General features: G+C 44.9%; 1 protein-coding gene across 1 annotated transcript in view; it reads left to right on the forward strand.

The window, feature by feature from the left end:
- sbf1 (SET binding factor 1) overlaps nucleotides 1-22500 on the forward strand; it is a 129577-nt gene that overhangs the window by 88339 nt on the left and 18738 nt on the right. The window contains 9 exon segments of the mRNA XM_079494800.1: nucleotides 1-46; nucleotides 448-575; nucleotides 1493-1668; nucleotides 3859-3995; nucleotides 4234-4441; nucleotides 11654-11850; nucleotides 12935-13072; nucleotides 18648-18743; nucleotides 19943-20017. Coding sequence (XP_079350926.1) covers nucleotides 1-46; nucleotides 448-575; nucleotides 1493-1668; nucleotides 3859-3995; nucleotides 4234-4441; nucleotides 11654-11850; nucleotides 12935-13072; nucleotides 18648-18743; nucleotides 19943-20017 — 1201 coding nt within the window.

A 22500-nucleotide genomic window follows, 5' to 3' on the forward strand; every position in this document is an offset into this window, starting at 1 on the left:
ACCACCTACCGGCTCATCTTCAAGGGCACGCCCACCGACCCCCTGGGTGAGCACACACACACGCACCACGCTTCATATTTTCATAACTTCTGGTACATATGTACAGTATTCAGGCTTGATTTCATTCTTCTTTTGATTGATTGATTTTGAGTACTCTCCAATTTTGTTGAGCAACCACATATTTTACCCCCCCGTTATGCCTTGTACTTGTAAGGATACTGTAATGTCCAATTACAGGGCTCGGAATTAACTTTTTGTTAACTCCTTCCATGCTAAGAACGATATTGGGCGGGTTCGGACAAGATTAGCGTTTATAATGCACAGCGAAGCAGCTTTCTGGTTCTATGGCCCGACGGCCTGGAATAAACTCCCATTACACCTTATTTTTTTTATTTAAAATCTCTGTCGTTATTAATTTAATGTATTGTTTGTATTGTTGGTCCACAGTGGGTGAGCAGGTGGTGACCCGGTCCTTCCCCGTGGCCTCGCTGACCAAGGAGAAGAGGATCTCTGTGTCTCTGCCCATGGACCAGTTCATCCAGGAGGGCTTACAGCTCCGTTCCTGCACCTTCCAGGTAGGTTGGACTCTGATGAGGTGGTTTTTCAGACTACGGTGGAAGATTGGGGGTGAGTCTGTAGTTCTGACTGCATTGGGAAGTTCATTCCATAGTTTAGATTGGGAGTGAGTCTGTAGTTCTGACTGCATTGGGAAGTTCATTCCATAGTTTAGATTGGGAGTGAGTCTGTAGTTCTGACTGTAATGGGAAGTTCATTCCATAGTTTAGATTGGGAGTGAGTCTGCAGTTCTGACTGCAATGGGAAGTTCATTCCATAGTTTAGATTGGGAGTGAGTCTGTAGTTCTGACTGTAATGGGAAGTTCATTCCATAGTTTAGATTGGGAGTGAGTCTGTATTTCTGACTAATGGGAAGTTCATTCCATAGTTTAGATTGGGAGTGAGTCTGTAGTTCTGACTGTAATGGGAAGTTCATTCCATAGTTTAGATTGGGAGTGAGTCTGTAGTTCTGACTGTAATGGAAAGTTCATTCCATAGTTTAGATTGGGAGTGAGTCTGTAGTTCTGACTGCAATGGGAAGTTCATTCCATAGTTTAGATTGGGAGTGAGTCTGTAGTTCTGACTGTAATGGGAAGTTCATTCCATAGTTTAGATTGGGAGTGAGTCTGTAGTTCTGACTGCAATGGGAAGTTCATTCCATAGTTTAGATTGGGAGTGAGTCTGTAGTTCTGACTGCAATGGGAAGTTCATTCCATAGTTTAGATTGGGAGTGAGTCTGTAGTTCTGACTGTAATGGGAAGTTCATTCCATAGTTTAGATTGGGAGTGAGTCTGTAGTTCTGACTGTAATGGGAAGTTCATTCCATAGTTTGGGAGCCAGAAAGGAGAAGAGTCTTCCCCTCATTATGCACATAAACCCCACCTTTAAGAATGAGTGTCTTCGGTGACAACTTGGTTATTAAATATTCCGCCTGCAGCTGATGAAGATTGCCTTCGACGAGGAGGTGGCGTCGGACCTGGCCGAGGTCTTCAGGAAACACATGCACAAGCTGCGCTACCCGCAGCACGTCCAGGGAACCTTCGCCTTCACCGTGGGACACAGTGGCAAGATGGTGGTGGAGCACAAGACCAAGGACAAGAACCAGTCCTTAAAGTAAGACCTGTTACTGTCCCCCTAACCCCTAACCATAACCCCTAACCCTAACCCCTAACCCTAACCCTTCACCTTACTGTCCCCCTAACCCCTAACCCTACCCCTTCACCGTGGGGCACAGTGGCAAGATGGTGGTGGAGCACAAGACCAAGGACAAGAACCAGTCCTTAAAGTAAGACCTGTTACTGTCCCCCTAACCCCTAACCATAACGCCTAACCCTTCACCTTACTGTCCCCCTAACCCCTAACCATAACCCTAACCCCTAACCCTTCACCTTACTGTCCCCCTAACCCTACCCCTTCACCTTACTGTCCCCCTAACCCCTAACCATAACCCCTAACCCTTCACCTTACTGTCCCCCTAACCCTAACCCTTCACCTTACTGTCCCCCTAACCCCTAACCCCTAACCCCACCCCTTCACCGTGGGACACAGTGGCAAGATGGTGGTGGAGCACAAGACCAAGGACAAGAACCAGTCCTTAAAGTAAGACCTGTTACTGTCCCCCTAACCCCTAACCATAACCATAACCCCTAACCCTTCACCTTACTGTCCCCCTAACCCTAACCCTTCACCTTACTGTCCCCCTAACCCTAACCCCTAACCCTACCCCTTACTGTCCCCCTAACCCTAACCCCTAACCCTACCCCTTCACCTTACTGTCCCCCTAACCCCTAACCATAACCCTAACCCCTAACCCTTCACCTTACTGTCCCCCTAACCCTAACCCCTAACCCTAACCCTTCACCTTACTGTCCCCCTAACCCTAACCCCTAACCCTACCCCTTCACCTTACTGTCCCCCTAACCCCTAACCATAACCCTAACCCCTAACCCTTCACCTTACTGTCCCCCTAACCCTAACCCCTAACCCTACCCCTTCACCTTACTGTCCCCCTAACCCCTAACCATAACCAAGTACAAGAACCAGTCTCTGAACCAGGACCCTGTCTAAGAACCTGGTAAAGAGTGCTAAGAGGACCATCTCTCTCTCTCTCAGGACCCTGTCTAAGAACCTGGTAAAGAGTGCTAAGAGGACCATCTCTCTCTCTCAGGACCCTGTCTAAGAACCTGGTAAAGAGTGCTAAGAGGACCATCTCTCTCTCTCTCTCAGGACCCTGTCTAAGAACCTGGTAAAGAGTGCTAAGAGGACCATCTCTCTCTCTCTGTCTCTCTCTCAGGACCCTGTATAAGAACCTGGTAAAGAGTGCTAAGAGGACCATCTCTCTCTCTCTCTCTCAGGACCCTGTCTAAGAACCTGGTAAAGAGTGCTAAGAGGACCATCTCTCTCTCTCTCTCTCAGGACCCTGTCTAAGAACCTGGTAAAGAGTGCTAAGAGGACCATCTCTCTCTCTCTCCCTCCAGGACTCTAAGAATCTGGTAAAGAGTGCTAAGCGGACCATCTCTCTCTCTCTCTCCAGTAAAGACTGATGTCTCTCTAACTCTCTCTCTCTCTCCAGGACTCTCTAAGAACCTGCTAAAGAGTAGCCTGGCTTGGCCAGCCTCATAGCGGGGATTCACTGAAGATTCTTCCCCGCATATATGAGTCTGGACTCGGGCTCATTGGCAGAGAGTATGCGGAAGCTGGAGAAATCAGAAAATGATCGGGGCCAATCAGTGACTGTGTTTCAACGGCTGTCTGTACAACAGTGAAAAGCAGCCTCTGATTGGTTCATGTGTATATGGTGACGTAACATTCATGCTGCAGTACTTTCAAAACAACAATGGCTGCCCTCAACGCAACAAGTTTAAAAGTTTACAAAGAAACGATAAGAACAGCAGTTATTTCAGATATAGACTCTGACATATATCCGACATATCTCGCTCACGTATAAATTAGAAACTATAACAGACCTTGTTGTTTTAAGCGTGGTATGAGGAGCGCACCAGCGCACTGTGTGGTGCTGATTGGCTAGATGGATCTGTCTGTCAAAGCAACTACTAACGCCCACTTGTCAAGCTGCCTATGGCCGAAGTCCAGACTCATATGCTGGGAAGAATCTTCAGTGAATCCGTTATGAGGCTGGCCAAGCCAGGCTAGGACCATCTCTCTCTCTCTCTCCAGGACCCTGTCTAAGAACCTGGTAAAGAGTGCTAAGAGGACCATCTCTCTCTCTCTCCAGGACCCTGTCTAAGAACCTGGTAAAGAGTGCTAAGAGGACCATCTCTCTCTCTCTCTCTCTCTCTCCAGGACCCTGTCTAAGAACCTGGTAAAGAGTGCTAAGAGGACCATCGGCCGTCAGTACGTGACCAGGAAGAAGTATTCTCCTCCAACCTGGGAGAACCGGAGCAGCTTCCAGTCTGAGATGGACGAGGACGAGATCTCAGGTACGCACACGCACACACGCACACACACGCACACGCGCACACACACGCCCATACGCACGCACACACAGCACATTCCACCCTTTCTGGAACATTTAGGATGATGTGTATACGGAGAGGTTTACAGAGGTTTATAAACCGTGAACAGGGAATTAAGAACCTCACCTGGGAGCAATGTTATGTCTTATATTGAATTATCAATCAACAATGTGTGTGTGTGTGCGTGTGCCTGCCTCTCCAGTCTCAGAGGAGTGTGACCCCTCCTCTCTCACTCTCTCGTCCACCATACGGTCGTCGGACCGCCAGACCATGTCCAACGTGGTGGAGCGGGCCTGTTGCCGTGACTACCAGCGGCTCGGTCTGGGCACGCTCAGTAACAGCCTGACCCGATCCAAGAACGAACCGTTCCGCATCTCTACGGTCAACCGCATGTACACGGTCTGCAGGAGGTGAGCACACATTGTTTGGTTTTATCTCAGGAACCACTTGAAGAAGCTTAGCAGAGATCCAGTAGATCCAAAGTGTAGCAGAGATCCAGTAGATCCAGAGTGTAGCAGAGATCCAGTAGATCCAGAGTGTAGCAGAGATCCAGTAGATCCAGAGTGTAGCAGAGATCCAGTAGATCCAGAGTGTAGCAGAGATCCAGTAGAACTAAAAGACAAGTCATATTATGTTGGGTTGCGCTCAGGTGCTGTACTCTGACAATAGCAGATCTACAAGCTCAATTACGTCACTTTTGAGCTTCATTTAACTTTAGTTCTACTGGATCTCTTCTCCACTAGTCCCTCCCTCACATTTAGTTCTACTGGATCTCTTCTCCACTAGTCCCTCCCTGACATTTAGTTCTACTGGATCTCTTCTCCACTAGTCCCTCCCTGACATTTAGTTCTACTGGATCTCTTCTCCACTAGTCCCTCCCTGACATTTAGTTCTACTGGATCTCTTCTCCACTAGTCCCTCCCTGACATTTAGTTCTACTGGATCTCTTCTCCACTAGTCCCTCCCTGACATTTAGTTCTACTGGATCTCTTCTCCACTTGTCCCTCCCTGACATTTAGTTCTACTGGATCTCTTCTCCACTAGTCCCTCCCTGACATTTAGTTCTACTGGATCTCTTCTCCACTAGTCCCTCCCTGACATTTAGTTCTACTGGATCTCTTCTCCACTAGTCCCTCCCTGACATTTAGTTCTACTGGATCTCTTCTCCACTAGTCCCTCCCTCACATTTAGTTCTACTGGATCTCTTCTCCACTAGTCCCTCCCTGACATTTAGTTCTACTGGATCTCTTCTCCACTAGTCCCTCCCTGACATTTAGTTCTACTGGATCTCTTCTCCACTAGTCCCTCCCTGACATTTAGTTCTACTGGATCTCTTCTCCACTAGTCCCTCCCTGACATTTAGTTCTACTGGATCTCTTCTCCACTAGTCCCTCCCTGACATTTAGTTCTACTGGATCTCTTCTCCACTAGTCCCTCCCTGACATTTAGTTCTACTGGATCTCTTCTCCACTTGTCCCTCCCTGACATTTAGTTCTACTGGATCTCTTCTCCACTAGTCCCTCCCTGACATTTAGTTCTACTGGATCTCTTCTCCACTAGTCCCTCCCTGACATTTAGTTCTACTGGATCTCTTCTCCACTAGTCCCTCCCTGACATTTAGTTCTACTGGATCTCTTCTCCACTAGTCCCTCCCTGACATTTAGTTCTACTGGATCTCTTCTCCACTAGTCCCTCCCTGACATTTAGTTCTACTGGATCTCTTCTCCACTAGTCCCTCCCTGACATTTAGTTCTACTGGATCTCTTCTCCACTAGTCCCTCCCTGACATTTAGTTCTACTGGATCTCTTCTCCACTAGTCCCTCCCTGACATTTAGTTCTACTGGATCTCTTCTCCACTAGTCCCTCCCTGACATTTAGTTCTACTGGATCTCTTCTCCACTAGTCCCTCCCTGACATTTAGTTCTACTGGATCTCTTCTCCACTAGTCCCTCCCTGACATTTAGTTCTACTGGATCTCTTCTCCACTAGTCCCTCCCTGACATTTAGTTCTACTGGATCTCTTCTCCACTAGTCCCTCCCTGACATTTAGTTCTACTGGATCTCTTCTCCACTAGTCCCTCCCTGACATTTAGTTCTACTGGATCTCTTCTCCACTAGTCCCTCCCTGACATTTAGTTCTACTGAATCTCTTCTCCACTAGTCCCTCCCTGACATTTAGTTCTACTGGATCTCTTCTCCACTAGTCCCTCCCTGACATTTAGTTCTACTGGATCTCTTCTCCACTAGTCCCTCCCTGACATTTAGTTCTACTGAATCTCTTCTCCACTAGTCCCTCCCTGACATTTAGTTCTACTGGATCTCTTCTCCACTAGTCCCTCCCTGACATTTAGTTCTACTGAATCTCTTCTCCACTAGTCCCTCCCTGACATTTAGTTCTACTGGATCTCTTCTCCACTAGTCCCTCCCTGACATTTAGTTCTACTGGATCTCTTCTCCACTAGTCCCTCCCTGACATTTAGTTCTACTGAATCTCTTCTCCACTAGTCCCTCCCTGACATTTAGTTCTACTGGATCTCTTCTCCACTAGTCCCTCCCTGACATTTAGTTCTACTGAATCTCTTCTCCACTAGTCCCTCCCTGACATTTAGTTCTACTGGATCTCTTCTCCACTAGTCCCTCCCTGACATTTAGTTCTACTGGATCTTTTCTCCACTAGTCCCTCCCTGACATTTAGTTCTACTGGATCTCTTCTCCACTAGTCCCTCCCTGACATTTTAGTCTAGTTTGCATTTGTTGATGAAATTGTCAATATATTTTGTCAGGGTCAAAGGTCATCGAAGAAAAAATGTCGTCATAGTTTTAGTCGTTGAAATCAACACTGGTTGTGAACCAGTCACTTCATCCTTTTTAACCCGTTCTGGGCGGGAAGTGAACCCTGTTGGTGTTTTACGCATTATGTTATGCTTTAGCTACTGAACCCTTGTTGGTGTTTATAGCATTATGTTATGCTTTAGCTACTGAACCCTTGTTGGTGTTTATAGCATTATGTTATGCTTTAGCTACTGAACCCTTGTTGGTGTTTATAGTATTATGTTATGCTTTAGCTACTGAACCCTTGTTGGTGTTTATAGCATTATGTTATGCTTTAGCTACTGAACCCTTGTTGGTGTTTATAGCATTATGTTATGCTTTAGCTACTGAACCCTTGTTGGTGTTTTAAGCATTATGTTATGCTTTAGCTACTGAACCCTTGTTGGTGTTTTACGCATTATGTTATGCTTTAGCTACTGAACCCTTGTTGGTGTTTATAGCATTATGTTATGCTTTAGCTACTGAACCCTTGTTGGTGTTTATAGCATTATGTTATGCTTTAGCTACTGAACCCTTGTTGGTGTTTATAGCATTATGTTATGCTTTAGCTACTGAACCCTTGTTGGTGTTTTAAGCATTATGTTATGCTTTAGCTACTGAACCCTTGTTGGTGTTTTACGCATTATGTTATGCTTTAGCTACTGAACCCTTGTTGGTGTTTATAGCATTATGTTATGCTTTAGCTACTGAACCCTTGTTGGTGTTTATAGCATTATGTTATGCTTTAGCTACTGAATCCTTGTTGGTGTTTTAAGCATTATGTTGTGCTTTAGCTACTGAACCCTTGTTGGTGTTTATAGCATTATGTTATGCTTTAGCTACTGAACCCTTGTTGGTGTTTATAGCATTATGTTGTGCTTTAGCTACTGAACCCTTGTTGGTGTTTATAGCATTATGTTGTGCTTTAGCTACTGAACCCTTGTTGGTGTTTATAGCATTATGTTGTGCTTTAGCTACTGAACCCTTGTTGGTGTTTTAAGCATTATGTTATGCTTTAGCTACTGAACCCTTGTTGGTGTTTTAAGCATTATGTTATGCTTTAGCTACTGAACCCTTGTTGGTGTTTATAGCATTATGTTATGCTTTAGCTACTGAACCCTTGTTGGTGTTTATAGCATTATGTTATGCTTTAGCTACTGAACCCTTGTTGGTGTTTTAAGCATTATGTTGTGCTTTAGCTACTGAACCCTTGTTGGTGTTTATAGCATTATGTTGTGCTTTAGCTACTGAACCCTTGTTGTTGTTTATAGCATTATGTTATGCTTTAGCTACTGAACCCTTGTTGGTGTTTATAGCATTATGTTGTGCTTTAGCTACTGAACCCTTGTTGGTGTTTTAAGCATTATGTTATGCTTTAGCTACTGAACCCTTGTTGGTGTTTAGCATTATGTTATGCTTTAGCTACTGAACCCTTGTTGGTGTTTTAAGCATTATGTTATGCTTTAGCTACTGAACCCTTGTTGGTGTTTATAGCATTATGTTATGCTTTAGCTACTGAACCCTTGTTGGTGTTTATAGCATTATGTTATGCTTTAGCTACTGAACCCTTGTTGGTGTTTTAAGCATTATGTTATGCTTTAGCTACTGAACCCTTGTTGGTGTTTAGCATTATGTTATGCTTTAGCTACTGAACCCTTGTTGGTGTTTTAAGCATTATGTTATGCTTTAGCTACTGAACCCTTGTTGGTGTTTATAGCATTATGTTATGCTTTAGCTACTGAACCCTTGTTGGTGTTTATAGCATTATGTTATGCTTTAGCTACTGAACCCTTGTTGGTGTTTAGCATTATGTTATGCTTTAGCTACTGGACCCTTGTTGGTGTTTATAGCATTATGTTATGCTTTAGCTACTGAACCCTTGTTGGTGTTTATAGCATTATGTTATGCTTTAGCTACTGAACCCTTGTTGGTGTTTATAGCATTATGTTATGCTTTAGCTACTGAACCCTTGTTGGTGTTTATAGCATTATGTTATGCTTTAGCTACTGAACCCTTGTTGGTGTTTATAGCATTATGTTATGCTTTAGCTACTGAACCCTTGTTGGTGTTTAGCATTATGTTATGCTTTAGCTACTGAACCCTTGTTGGTGTTTAGCATTATGTTATGCTTTAGCTACTGAACCCTTGTTGGTGTTTATAGCATTATGTTATGCTTTAGCTACTGAACCCTTGTTGGTGTTTAGCATTATGTTATGCTTTAGCTACTGAACCCTTGTTGGTGTTTATAGCATTATGTTATGCTTTAGCTACTGAACCCTTGTTGGTGTTTTAAGCATTATGTTATGCTTTAGCTACTGTACCCTTGTTGGTGTTTATAGCATTATGTTATGCTTTAGCTACTGAACCCTTGTTGGTGTTTATAGCATTATGTTATGCTTTAGCTACTGAACCCTTGTTGGTGTTTTAAGCATTATGTTATGCTTTAGCTACTGAACCCTTGTTGGTGTTTAGCATTATGTTATGCTTTAGCTACTGAACCCTTGTTGGTGTTTATAGCATTATGTTATGCTTTAGCTACTGAACCCTTGTTGGTGTTTATAGCATTATGTTATGCTGTAGCTACTGAACCCTTGTTGGTGTTTATAGCATTATGTTATGCTTTAGCTACTGAACCCTTGTTGGTGTTTATAGCATTATGTTATGCTTTAGCTACTGAACCCTTGTTGGTGTTTAAAGCATTATGTTATGCTTTAGCTACTGAACCCTTGTTGGTGTTTATAGCATTATGTTATGCTTTAGCTACTGAACCCTTGTTGGTGTTTTAAGCATTATGTTATGCTTTAGCTACTGAACCCTTGTTGGTGTTTAGCATTATGTTATGCTTTAGCTACTGAACCCTTGTTGGTGTTTATAGCATTATGTTATGCTTTAGCTACTGAACCCTTGTTGGTGTTTATAGCATTATGTTATGCTGTAGCTACTGAACCCTTGTTGGTGTTTATAGCATTATGTTATGCTTTAGCTACTGAACCCTTGTTGGTGTTTATAGCATTATGTTATGCTGTAGCTACTGAACCCTTGTTGGTGTTTATAGCATTATGTTATGCTTTAGCTACTGAACCCTTGTTGGTGTTTATAGCATTATGTTATGCTTTAGCTACTGAACCCTTGTTGGTGTTTATAGCATTATGTTATGCTTTAGCTACTGAACCTTTGTTGGTGTTTATAGCATTATGTTATGCTTTAGCTACTGAACCCTTGTTGGTGTTTATAGCATTATGTTATGCTGTAGCTACTGAACCCTTGTTGGTGTTTATAGCATTATGTTATGCTTTAGCTACTGAACCCTTGTTGGTGTTTAGCATTATGTTATGCTTTAGCTACTGAACCCTTGTTGGTGTTTATAGCATTATGTTATGCTTTAGCTACTGAACCCTTGTTGGTGTTTATAGCATTATGTTATGCTTTAGCTACTGAACCCTTGTTGGTGTTTTAAGCATTATGTTATGCTTTAGCTACTGAACCCTTGTTGGTGTTTAGCATTATGTTATGCTTTAGCTACTGAACCCTTGTTGGTGTTTATAGCATTATGTTATGCTTTAGCTACTGAACCCTTGTTGGTGTTTATAGCATTATGTTATGCTTTAGCTACTGAACCCTTGTTGGTGTTTTAATCATTATGTTATGCTTTAGCTACTGTACCCTTGTTGGTGTTTATAGCATTATGTTATGCTTTAGCTACTGAACCCTTGTTGGTGTTTATAGCATTATGTTATGCTTTAGCTACTGAACCCTTGTTGGTGTTTATAGCATTATGTTATGCTTTAGCTACTGAACCCTTTTTGGTGTTTATAGCATTATGTTATGCTTTAGCTACTGAACCCTTGTTGGTGTTTAGCATTATGTTATGCTTTAGCTACTGAACCCTTGTTGGTGTTTATAGCATTATGTTATGCTTTAGCTACTGAACCCTTGTTGGTGTTTATAGCATTATGTTATGCTTTAGCTACTGAACCCTTGTTGGTGTTTAGCATTATGTTATGCTTTAGCTACTGAACCCTTGTTGGTGTTTATAGCATTATGTTATGCTTTAGCTACTGAACCCTTGTTGGTGTTTATAGCATTATGTTATGCTTTAGCTACTGAACCCTTGTTGGTGTTTATAGCATTATGTTGTGCTTTAGCTACTGAACCCTTGTTGGTGTTTATAGCATTATGTTATGCTTTAGCTACTGAACCCTTGTTGGTGTTTATAGCATTATGTTATGCTTTAGCTACTGAACCCTTGTTGGTGTTTATAGCATTATGTTATGCTTTAGCTACTGAACCCTTGTTGGTGTTTATAGCATTATGTTATGCTTTAGCTACTGAACCCTTGTTGGTGTTTTAAGCATTATGTTATGCTTTAGCTACTGAACCCTTGTTGGTGTTTTAAGCATTATGTTATGCTTTAGCTACTGAAAAATAGGCGCTACGAGCTTGTAGGTCTGCTATTGTTGAAAAATCGTGAAAATGTAGTGCAAAGCTTTGAATATATTCTTTCAGAGCGAACATTTTTAATTCAAATTTTAACTTCTGGGGGGGTCCCTGGAACAACATATTTTCAGATGGGGGTCGGCGGCCAATTACATATGACTTTTGGGGTCCTTGACATGAAATATTGAGAACCACTGATATAAAAACATGAGGTTTTAAAAAAAAAAAAATACATTTTAAAAAGACATTTTTTAAATTTCGACGTCAGGCCTAAATGGGTTAACCTTTGAAGTGTTTTGTGCGTGTGCGCGCGTGCCTGTGTGTGTGTGTGTGTGTGTGTGTGTGTGGCACATGTACCTGTGTGTTTCCACAGCTATCCCGGCCTGCTCATCGTGCCTCAGAGCATCCCAGACTCCACCATCCAGCGGATCTCTCGCTGTTACCGCCAGAACCGCTTCCCCGTGGTCTGCTGGAGGAACTCGCGGACCAAGGCGGTGCTGCTGCGCTCAGCCGGCCTCCACGCCAAGGGAGTGGCGGGCTTCTTCAAGTCCCCCAACACCCCCAGCTCTGGTAAGCTTCTAGTCCCCCAACACCCCCAGCTCTGGTAAGCTTCTAGTCCCCCAACACCCCCAGCTCTGGTAAGCTTCTAGTCCCCCAACGCCCCCAGCTCTGCTAAGCTTCTAGTTCCCCAACACCCCCAGCTCTGGTAAGCTTCTAGTCCCCCAACGCCCCCAGGTCTGGTAAGCTTCTAGTCCCCCAACGCCCCCAGCTCTGGTAAGCTTCTAGTCCCCCAACAGCCCCAGCTCTGGTAAGCTTCTAGTCCCCCAACACCCCCAGCTCTGCTAAGCTTCTAGTCCCCCAACACCCCCAGCTCTGGTAAGCTTCTAGTCCCCCAACGCCCCCAGCTCTGGTAAGCTTCTACTCCCCCAACGCCCCCAGCTCTGGTAAGCTTCTAGTCCCCCAACGCCCCCAGCTCTGGTAAGCTTCTACTCCCCCAACGCCCCCAGCTCTGCTAAGCTTCTAGTCCCCCAATGCCCCCAGCTCTGGTAAGCTTCTAGTCCCCCAACGCCCCCAGCTCTGGTAAGCTTCTAGTCCCCCAACGCCCCCAGCTCTGGTAAGCTTCTAGTCCCCCAACGCCCCCAGCTCTGGTAAGCTTCTACTCCCCCAACGCCCCCAGCTCTGGTAAGCTTCTAGTCCCCCAACGCCCCCAGCTCTGGTAAGCTTCTACTCCCCCAACGCCCCCAGCTCTGGTAAGCTTCTAGTCCCCCAACAGCCCCAGCTCTGGTAAGCTTCTAGTCCCCCAACGCCCCCAGCTCTGGTAAGCTTCTAGTCCCCCAACAGCCCCAGCTCTGGTAAGCTTCTAGTCCCCCAACACCCCCAGCTCTGCTAAGCTTCTAGTCCCCCAACGCCCCCAGCTCTGGTAAGCTTCTAGTCCCCCAACACCCCCAGCTCTGGTAAGCTTCTAGTCCCCCAACACCCCCAGCTCTGGTAAGCTTCTAGTCCCCCAACGCCCCCAGCTCTGGTAAGCTTCTAGTCCCCCAACGCCCCCAGCTCTGGTAAGCTTCTAGTCCCCCAACGCCCCCAGCTCTGGTAAGCCTCTTCACTCCACCAGAGCAGTTCTAAAGATCTCCTCTCATCTCCTCTCGTCCTCTAGTTCCGTCCCAGGCTGACTCCACCAGCCTGGAGCAGGAGAAGTACCTCCAGGCCATCATCAGCTCCATGCCTTCCTACAACGAGAGCAGCGGGAGGAACACGCTGAGTCACTTCACCTCCTCGCACATGAGCACGTCAGGTACGGACACACCCTGAGTCACTACACCTCATCACATTATGATATGGTAACACCCTGAGTCACTACACCTCCTCACATTATGATATGGTAACACCCTGAGTCACTACACCTCCTCACATTATGATATGGTAACACCCTGAGTCACTACACCTCCTCACATTATGATATGGTAACACCCTGAGTCACTACACCTCCTCACATTATGATATGGTAACACCCTGAATCACTACACCTCATCACATTATGATATGGTAACACCCTGAGTCACTACACCTCCTCACATTATGATATGGTAACACCCTGAGTCACTACACCTCCTCACATTATGATATGGTAACACCCTGAGTCACTACACCTCCTCATCACATTATGATATGGTGACACCCTGAGTCACTACACCTCCTCACATTATGATATGGTGACACCCTGAGTCACTACACCTCCTCATCACATTATGATATGGTAACACCCTGAGTCACTACACCTCCTCACATTATGATATGGTAACACCCTGAGTCACTACACCTCCTCCTCACATTATGATATGGTAACACCCTGAGTCACTACACCTCCTCACATTATGATATGGTAACACCCTGAGTCACTACACCTCCTCATCACATTATGATATGGTAACACCCTGAGTCACTACACCTCCTCACATTATGATATGGTAACACCCTGAGTCACTACACCTCCTCACATTATGATATGGTAACACCCTGAGTCACTACACCTCCTCACATTATGATATGGTAACACCTTGAATCACTACACCTCCTCATCACATTATGATATGGTAACACCCTGAGTCACTACACCTCCTCACATTATGATATGGTAACACCCTGAATCACTACACCTCCTCACATTATGATATGGTAACACCCTGAGTCACTACACCTCCTCACATTATGATATGGTAACACCCTGAGTCACTACACCTCCTCATCACATTATGATATGGTAACACCCTGAGTCACTACACCTCCTCACATTATGATATGGTAACACCCTGAGTCACTACACCTCCTCACATTATGATATGGTAACACCCTGAGTCACTACACCTCCTCATCACATTATGATATGGTAACACCCTGAGTCACTACACCTCCTCATCACATTATGATATGGTAACACCCTGAGTCACTACACCTCCTCACATTATGATATGGTAACACCCTGAGTCACTACACCTCCACACATTATGATATGGTAACACCCTGAGTCACTACACCTCCTCATCACATTATGATATGGTAACACCCTGAGTCACTACACCTCCTCACATTATGATATGGTAACACCCTGAGTCACTACACCTCCTCACATTATGATATGGTAACACCCTGAGTCACTACACCTCCTCACATTATGATATGGTAACACCCTGAGTCACTACACCTCCTCATCACATTATGATATGTTAACACCCTGAGTCACTACACCTCCTCATCACATTATGATATGGTAACACCCTGAGTCACTACACCTCCTCATCACATTATGATATGTTAACACCCTGAGTCACTACACCTCCTCATCACATTATGATATGGTAACACCCTGAGTCACTACACCTCCTCACATTATGATATGGTAACACCCTGAGTCACTACACCTCCACACATTATGATATGGTAACACCCTGAGTCACTACACCTCCTCACATTATGATATGGTAACACCCTGAATCACTACACCTCCTCATCACATTATGATATGGTAACACCCTGAGTCACTACACCTCCTCACATTATGATATGGTAACACCCTGAGTCACTACACCTCCTCACATTATGATATGGTAACACCCTGAGTCACTACACCTCCTCACATTATGATATGGTAACACCCTGAGTCACTACACCTCCTCACATTATGATATGGTAACACCCTGAGTCACTACACCTCCTCATCACATTATGATATGGTAACACCCTGAGTCACTACACCTCCTCACATTATGATATGGTAACACCCTGAGTCACTACACCTCCTCATCACATTATGATATGGTAACACCCTGAGTCACTACACCTCCTCACATTATGATATGGTAACACCCTGAGTCACTACACCTCCTCACATTATGATATGGTAACACCCTGAGTCACTACACCTCCTCATCACATTATGATATGGTAACACCCTGAGTCACTACACCTCCTCACATTATGATATGGTAACACCCTGAGTCACTACACCTCCACACATTATGATATGGTAACACCCTGAGTCACTACACCTCCTCACATTATGATATGGTAACACCCTGAGTCACTACACCTCCTCATCACATTATGATATGGTAACACCCTGAATCACTACACCTCATCACATTATGATATGGTAACACCCTGAGTCACTACACCTCCTCACATTATGATATGGTAACACCTTGAATCACTACACCTCCTCACATTATGATATGGTAACACCCTGAATCACTACACCTCCTCACATTATGATATGGTAACACCCTGAGTCACTACACCTCCTCACATTATGATATGGTAACACCCTGAGTCACTACACCTCCTCATCACATTATGATATGGTAACACCCTGAGTCACTACACCTCCTCATCACATTATGATATGGTAACACCCTGAGTCACTACACCTCCTCACATTATGATATGGTAACACCCTGAGTCACTACACCTCCTCATCACATTATGATATGGTAACACCCTGAGTCACTACACCTCCACACATTATGATATGGTAACACCCTGAGTCACTACACCTCCTCATCACATTATGATATGGTAACACCCTGAGTCACTACACCTCCTCACATTATGATATGGTAACACCCTGAGTCACTACACCTCCTCACATTATGATATGGTAACACCCTGAGTCACTACACCTCCTCACATTATGATATGGTAACACCCTGAGTCACTACACCTCCTCATCACATTATGATATGGTAACACCCTGAGTCACTACACCTCCTCACATTATGATATGGTAACACCCTGAGTCACTACACCTCCTCATCACATTATGATATGGTAACACCCTGAGTCACTACACCTCCACACATTATGATATGGTAACACCCTGAGTCACTACACCTCCTCATCACATTATGATATGGTAACACCCTGAGTCACTACACCTCCTCATCACATTATGATATGGTAACACCCTGAGTCACTACACCTCCTCATCACATTATGATATGGTAACACCCTGAGTCACTACACCTCCTCACATTATGATATGGTAACACCCTGAGTCACTACACCTCCTCACATTATGATATGGTAACACCCTGAGTCACTACACCTCATCACATTATGATATGGTAACACCCTGAGTCACTACACCTCCTCATCACATTATGATATGGTAACACCCTGAGTCACTACACCTCCTCATCACATTATGATATGGTAACACCCTGAGTCACTACACCTCCTCACATTATGATATGGTAACACCCTGAGTCACTACACCTCCACACATTATGATATGGTAACACCCTGAGTCACTACACCTCCTCATCACATTATGATATGGTAACACCCTGAATCACTACACCTCATCACATTATGATATGGTAACACCCTGAGTCACTACACCTCCACACATTATGATATGGCAACACCCTGAGTCACTACACCTCCTCACATTATGATATGGTAACACCCTGAGTCACTACACCTCCTCACATTATGATATGGTAACACCCTGAGTCACTACACCTCATCACATTATGATATGGTAACACCCTGAATCACTACACCTCATCACATTATGATATGGTAACACCCTGAGTCACTACACCTCCACACATTATGATATGGCAACACCCTGAGTCACTACACCTCCTCACATTATGATATGGTAACACCCTGAGTCACTACACCTCATCACATTATGATATGGTAACACCCTGAATCACTACACCTCATCACATTATGATATGGTAACACCCTGAGTCACTACACCTCCTCATCACATTATGATATGGTAACACCCTGAGTCACTACACCTCATCACATTATGATATGGTAACACCCTGAGTCACTACACCTCCTCCTCACATTATGATATGGTAACACCCTGAGTCACTACACCTCCTCACATTATGATATGGTAACACCCTGAGTCACTACACCTCCACACATTATGATATGGTAACACCCTGAGTCACTACACCTCCTCACATTATGATATGGTAACACCCTGAGTCACTACACCTCCTCATCACATTATGATATGGTAACACCCTGAGTCACTACACCTCCTCACATTATGATATGGTAACACCCTGAGTCACTACACCTCCTCACATTATGATATGGTAACACCCTGAGTCACTACACCTCCTCACATTATGATATGGTAACACCCTGAATCACTACACCTCCTCACATTATGATATGGTAACACCCTGAGTCACTACACCTCCTCATCACATTATGATATGGTAACACCCTGAGTCACTACACCTCCTCATCACATTATGATATGGTAACACCCTGAGTCACTACACCTCCACACATTATGATATGGTGACACCCTGAGTCACTACACCTCCTCACATTATGATATGGTAACACCCTGAGTCACTACACCTCCTCATCACATTATGATATGGTAACACCCTGAGTCACTACACCTCCACACATTATGATATGGTAACACCCTGAGTCACTACACCTCCTCACATTATGATATGGTAACACCCTGAGTCACTACACCTCCTCACATTATGATATGGTAACACCCTGAGTCACTACACCTCCTCACATTATGATATGGTAACACCCTGAGTCACTACACCTCCTCACATTATGATATGGTAACACCCTGAGTCACTACACCTCCTCATCACATTATGATATGGTAACACCCTGAGTCACTACACCTCCACGCATCTTCAAACACTCTGAGTGTTACCATATCATTACCATTGGTGTGGTTTGGGGGCGGGCCTTAGACTCATCAGATGAAGTGACTGGTCAGATTGATAAAGTGTCACCTGTCAATCATCTGTCATGTTTACACTGGTCAGATTGATCTGTCATGAGAGATTTATGATCGTTGCATGTTTGTCCTGTTATTGTCTCGCATTTATTGTTAGTGGCAGAGCTGTGTCACTGATGTCTCCTCTTCTGTTGGCCAGTTCACACTTGTGTAAAAGACACTTCAGTCTCAATGTGGTTTTTACTGGTTAAATCAGGGTTCCCCAATAGGCGGCCCGCGGGCCATTTGCGGCCCGCGGAAGAATTTCAATTTTTATTTTATTTTTTTGGGGGGCGGGGTCCCAGATATAAATTGCATTAAATGGGGGTCAGTAGCCTATGCATGTCAAACTGGGCATCATTTTCAAATGGGGTCCTGCCCTGAAAATGAATTTTCAGGGCAAGACCTCGACCTCACGCGTGCGGACTCGGCCCCCAGCCTGGTACCCTAGTCAAAATATGGCCCTCGAGGAAAATGAATTGGGGAACCCTGGGTTAAATAAAGGTTAATACAAATAAATGTATGAAGTGTCATCCGTCGTGTTTATTCTGGTCAGATTGATAGTTTATTTTCTGGTGCTCAGAGTCGTCAGACAAGCTGAGGCAGCCTAAGATCGGCGTCCTGATGAAGCAGGTGATGGGCTCCAAGGAGGACATGGCAGGGACCTTCAGCCGGGGAGGTGAGCCCAGACGCCACGCTTGGCGTGCCAACGCTTAACCCATTCTGGGCGGGAACCCCTTTTTGGTGTTCTAACATTTGTCTAAAGTCTAAAGGCTTGTCTAAAGATTGTCCAAAGATTAAAAATTAATCAGGTCCAGTCGATGCCAAAAAAGTACTACACCAACCCAAAGAGAGACGAGGGTTTACATTTGACAAAACACCACATCCCACTGTCTCCTGTGTGTGTGTGTGTGTGTGTGTGTGTGTGTGTGTGTGTGTGTGTGTGTGTGTGTGTGTGTGTGTGTGTGTGTGTGTGTGTGTGTGTGTGTGTGTGTGTGTGTGTGTGTGTGTGTGTGTGTGTGTGTGTGTGTGTGTGTGTGTGTGTGTGAGAAAGTAGCCCCATTTGGAACCTCACTCTCTGCTATTTGCTCTTATAGAAGAGGTTCTGTTTGGAACCTCACTAGGGATGGAGCTCGATATCCGATACCCCCCCCAAAAAAAATCAGATAACCTTTTTGAGTACCCGTTATTAATAAGCTAAGCTTATTGAGTACCCGTTATCAATAAGCTAAGCTTATTGAGTACCCGGTTATCAATTAGCTTTGGGCTTCAAGTCATAATGCTACTTACGTTAGCATCGGGTTGCTAGCTGTTGTCATAACACTGGGTCGCCCATCTTAGATCGTCGTCGTCATAACCATCCATTCTATCTGTTTCTTTCAACCGCCTGTATCTCCTATTCCTGGTCCCAGATGGCATTTTTGGTCAAAACAAGGTTTATTCGACGGCACAGAGCCGACGATGTGAAGCCCTCCCGTGCACTGGGTTAGCTCCGCCTGATACACGAGACCTAAACACGCACCGTCCAACTTCCTAGTTTATGATCAGTTCCGGAAGTCTGGAAATGTGGCTCTTCAAAATAAGAGCTCAACTGGGGAAAAATGCTGGCGTGAATAATATCATAATTTGTCAATAAATGCTAGCGCTGTAAGTGTTAAATGTAATCAGCCGGTGCCACGGCTGTCTCAGTCAAAGAAGAACCACCCCCCCGCCAGTACCACCAATCCGGCTAACGACATTTTTAGTAAAGGTTCCAAACGGGGCTGTAGTGAAAGTGAGGTTCCAAACGGGGCTGTTTGTAGTGCAAGTGAACTTCATCTCCCATCTGTGGTTGTGTTCGTTAACGGGCCATTCGTCTCTGTTGTCATGTGACCTCAGCTCTGGGTCAAAGGGCAAAGGTCATCTCCCTCTCCCAGCCCAAAGTATCGGGCAAGGCCAGGAACTCTACTGGAGGTACAGTAGGCCACACCCCCTTCCCCTCCCCCCCTCCTCCAATCTAACCAATCAGATCTCTTTAACAGTGTTGTCACGGGCTCTATGCACACAGGATAACTCCTCCCCCTTGCCTGCTTCCTTCACAGGTGTTACCGATGACACTAACGAAGGCTCTGTTCCATTCAGGTCAAACAGAGTCAGTGTTAATGATGCTAATGAAGGCTCTGTTCCATTCTGGTCAAACAGTCAGTGTTAATGATGCTAATGAAGGCTCTGTTCCATTCTGGTCAAACAGAGTCAGTGTTAATGACGCTAATGAAGGCTCTGTTCCATTCTGGTCAAACAGAGTCAGTGTTAATGACGCTAATGAAGGCTCTGTTCCATTCTGGTCAAACAGAGTCAGTGTTAATGATGCTAATGAAGGCTCTGTTCCATTCTGGTCAAACAGAGTCAGTGTTAATGATGCTAATGAAGGCTCTGTTCCATTCTGGTCAAACAGAGTCAGTGTTAATGATGCTAATGAAGGCTCTGTTCCATTCTGGTCAAACAGAGTCAGTGTTAATGATGCTAATGAAGGCTCTGTTCCATTCTGGTCAAACAGAGTCAGTGTTAATGATGCTAATAAAGGCTCTGTTCCATTCTGGTCAAACAGAGTCGGTGTTAATGATGCTAATGAAGGCTCTGTTCCATTCTGGTCAAACAGAGTCAGTGTTAATGATGCTAATGAAGGCTCTGTTCCATTCTGGTCAAACAGAGTCAGTGTTAATGATGCTAATGAAGGCTCTGTTCCATTCTGGTCAAACAGTCAGTGTTAATGAAGGCTCTGTTCCATTCTGGTCAGACAGAGTCAGTGTTAATGATGCTAATGAAGGCTCTGTTCCATTCTGGTCAAACAGAGTCAATGTTAATGATGCTAATGAAGGCTCTGTTCCATTCTGGTCAAACAGAGTCGGTGTTAATGATACTAATGAAGGCTCTGTTCCATTCTGGTCAAACAGAGTCTGTGTTAATGATGCTAATGAAGGCTCTGTTCCATTCTGGTCAAACAGAGTCAGTGTTAATGATGCTAATGAAGGCTCTGCTCCATTCTGGTCAAACAGAGTCAGTGTTAATGATGCTAATGAAGGCTCTGATCCATTCTGGTCAAACAGAGTCAGTGTTAATGATGCTAATGAAGGCTCTGATCCATTCTGGTCAAACAGAGTCAGTGTTAATGATGCTAATGAAGGCTCTGTTGAGTCAGTGTTAATGATACTAATGAAGGCTCTGTTCCATTCTGGTCAAACAGAGTCTGTGTTAATGATGCTAATGAAGGCTCTGATCCATTCTGGTCAAACAGAGTCAGTGGTAATGATGCTAATGAAGGCTCTGTTCCATTCTGGTCAAACAGAGTCAGTGTTAATGATCTCAGAGTTATGGGGGTCCTGTACATTAAGACGTACCCTCTCAGAGCTATGGGGGTCCTGTACATTAAGACGTACCCTCTCAGAGTTATGGGGGTCCTGTACATTAAGACGTACCCTCTCAGAGCTATGGGGGTCCTGTACATTAAGACGTACCCTCTCAGAGCTATGGGGGTCCTGTACATTAAGACGTACCCTCTCAGAGCTATGGGGGTCCTGTACATTAAGACGTACCCTCTCAGAGCTATGGGGGTCCTGTACATTAAGACGTACCCTCTCAGAGCTATGGGGGTCCTGTGCATTAAGACGTTTGAGAACCACTGTACACTAAATGGAACAGAGCCTTAATTAGTATCCTTGGTAACGCCTGTGAAGGAAGTAGGGAAGCGGGCCCGGAAGTAGGAAGAGTTATTTTCCAAAAATGGCTGCTGCTGTGCATATATACCTCTGGGACTTGTGAGCATGTGAGCTGCTGCCCCTGGGACTTGTAGTCCACATGTGAGCTGCTGCCTGCCTCTGGGACTTGTAGTCCACATGTGAGCTGCTGCCTGCCTCTTGGACTTGTAGTCCACATGTGAGCTGTTGCCTCAGGGACTTGTAGTCCACATGTGAGCTGCTGCCCGTGGGACTTGTAGTCCACATGTGAGCTGCTGCCTCTGGGACTTGTAGTCCACATGTGAGCTGCTGCCTGCCTCTGGGACTTGTAGTCCACATGTGAGCTGCTGCCTCTGGGACTTGTAGTCCACATGTGAGCTGCTGCCTGTGGGACTTGTAGTCCACATGTGAGCTGCTGCCCGTGGGACTTGTAGTCCACATGTGAGCTGCTGACTCTGGGACTAACTGTTCTGTGAGACATGTGTTCTTACTCTCTTCTAAACGGAGAGCTTCTCTCTCCTGTGAGGCGTCACCATGTCGTCCTCTGCATGCTGGTGGGCCGTCCGTCCGTCTGTCCATCCGTCCATCCGTATGTCTGTCCATCCGTCCGTCCCACTCTGCACTGTCCACATTGTCTCGTCTGATGTGTCTGTTTTCGCCGTTGCCTGTTTGATTAACTTCTGCTTGTTCGTCTCTCCGTGTCGGCAGATTTTAGACCGACTG

The sequence above is a fragment of the Electrona antarctica genome, assembly GCF_951216825.1.
Source record: "Electrona antarctica genome assembly, chromosome: 23".
Classification (NCBI taxonomy): Eukaryota; Metazoa; Chordata; class Actinopteri; order Myctophiformes; family Myctophidae; genus Electrona; species Electrona antarctica.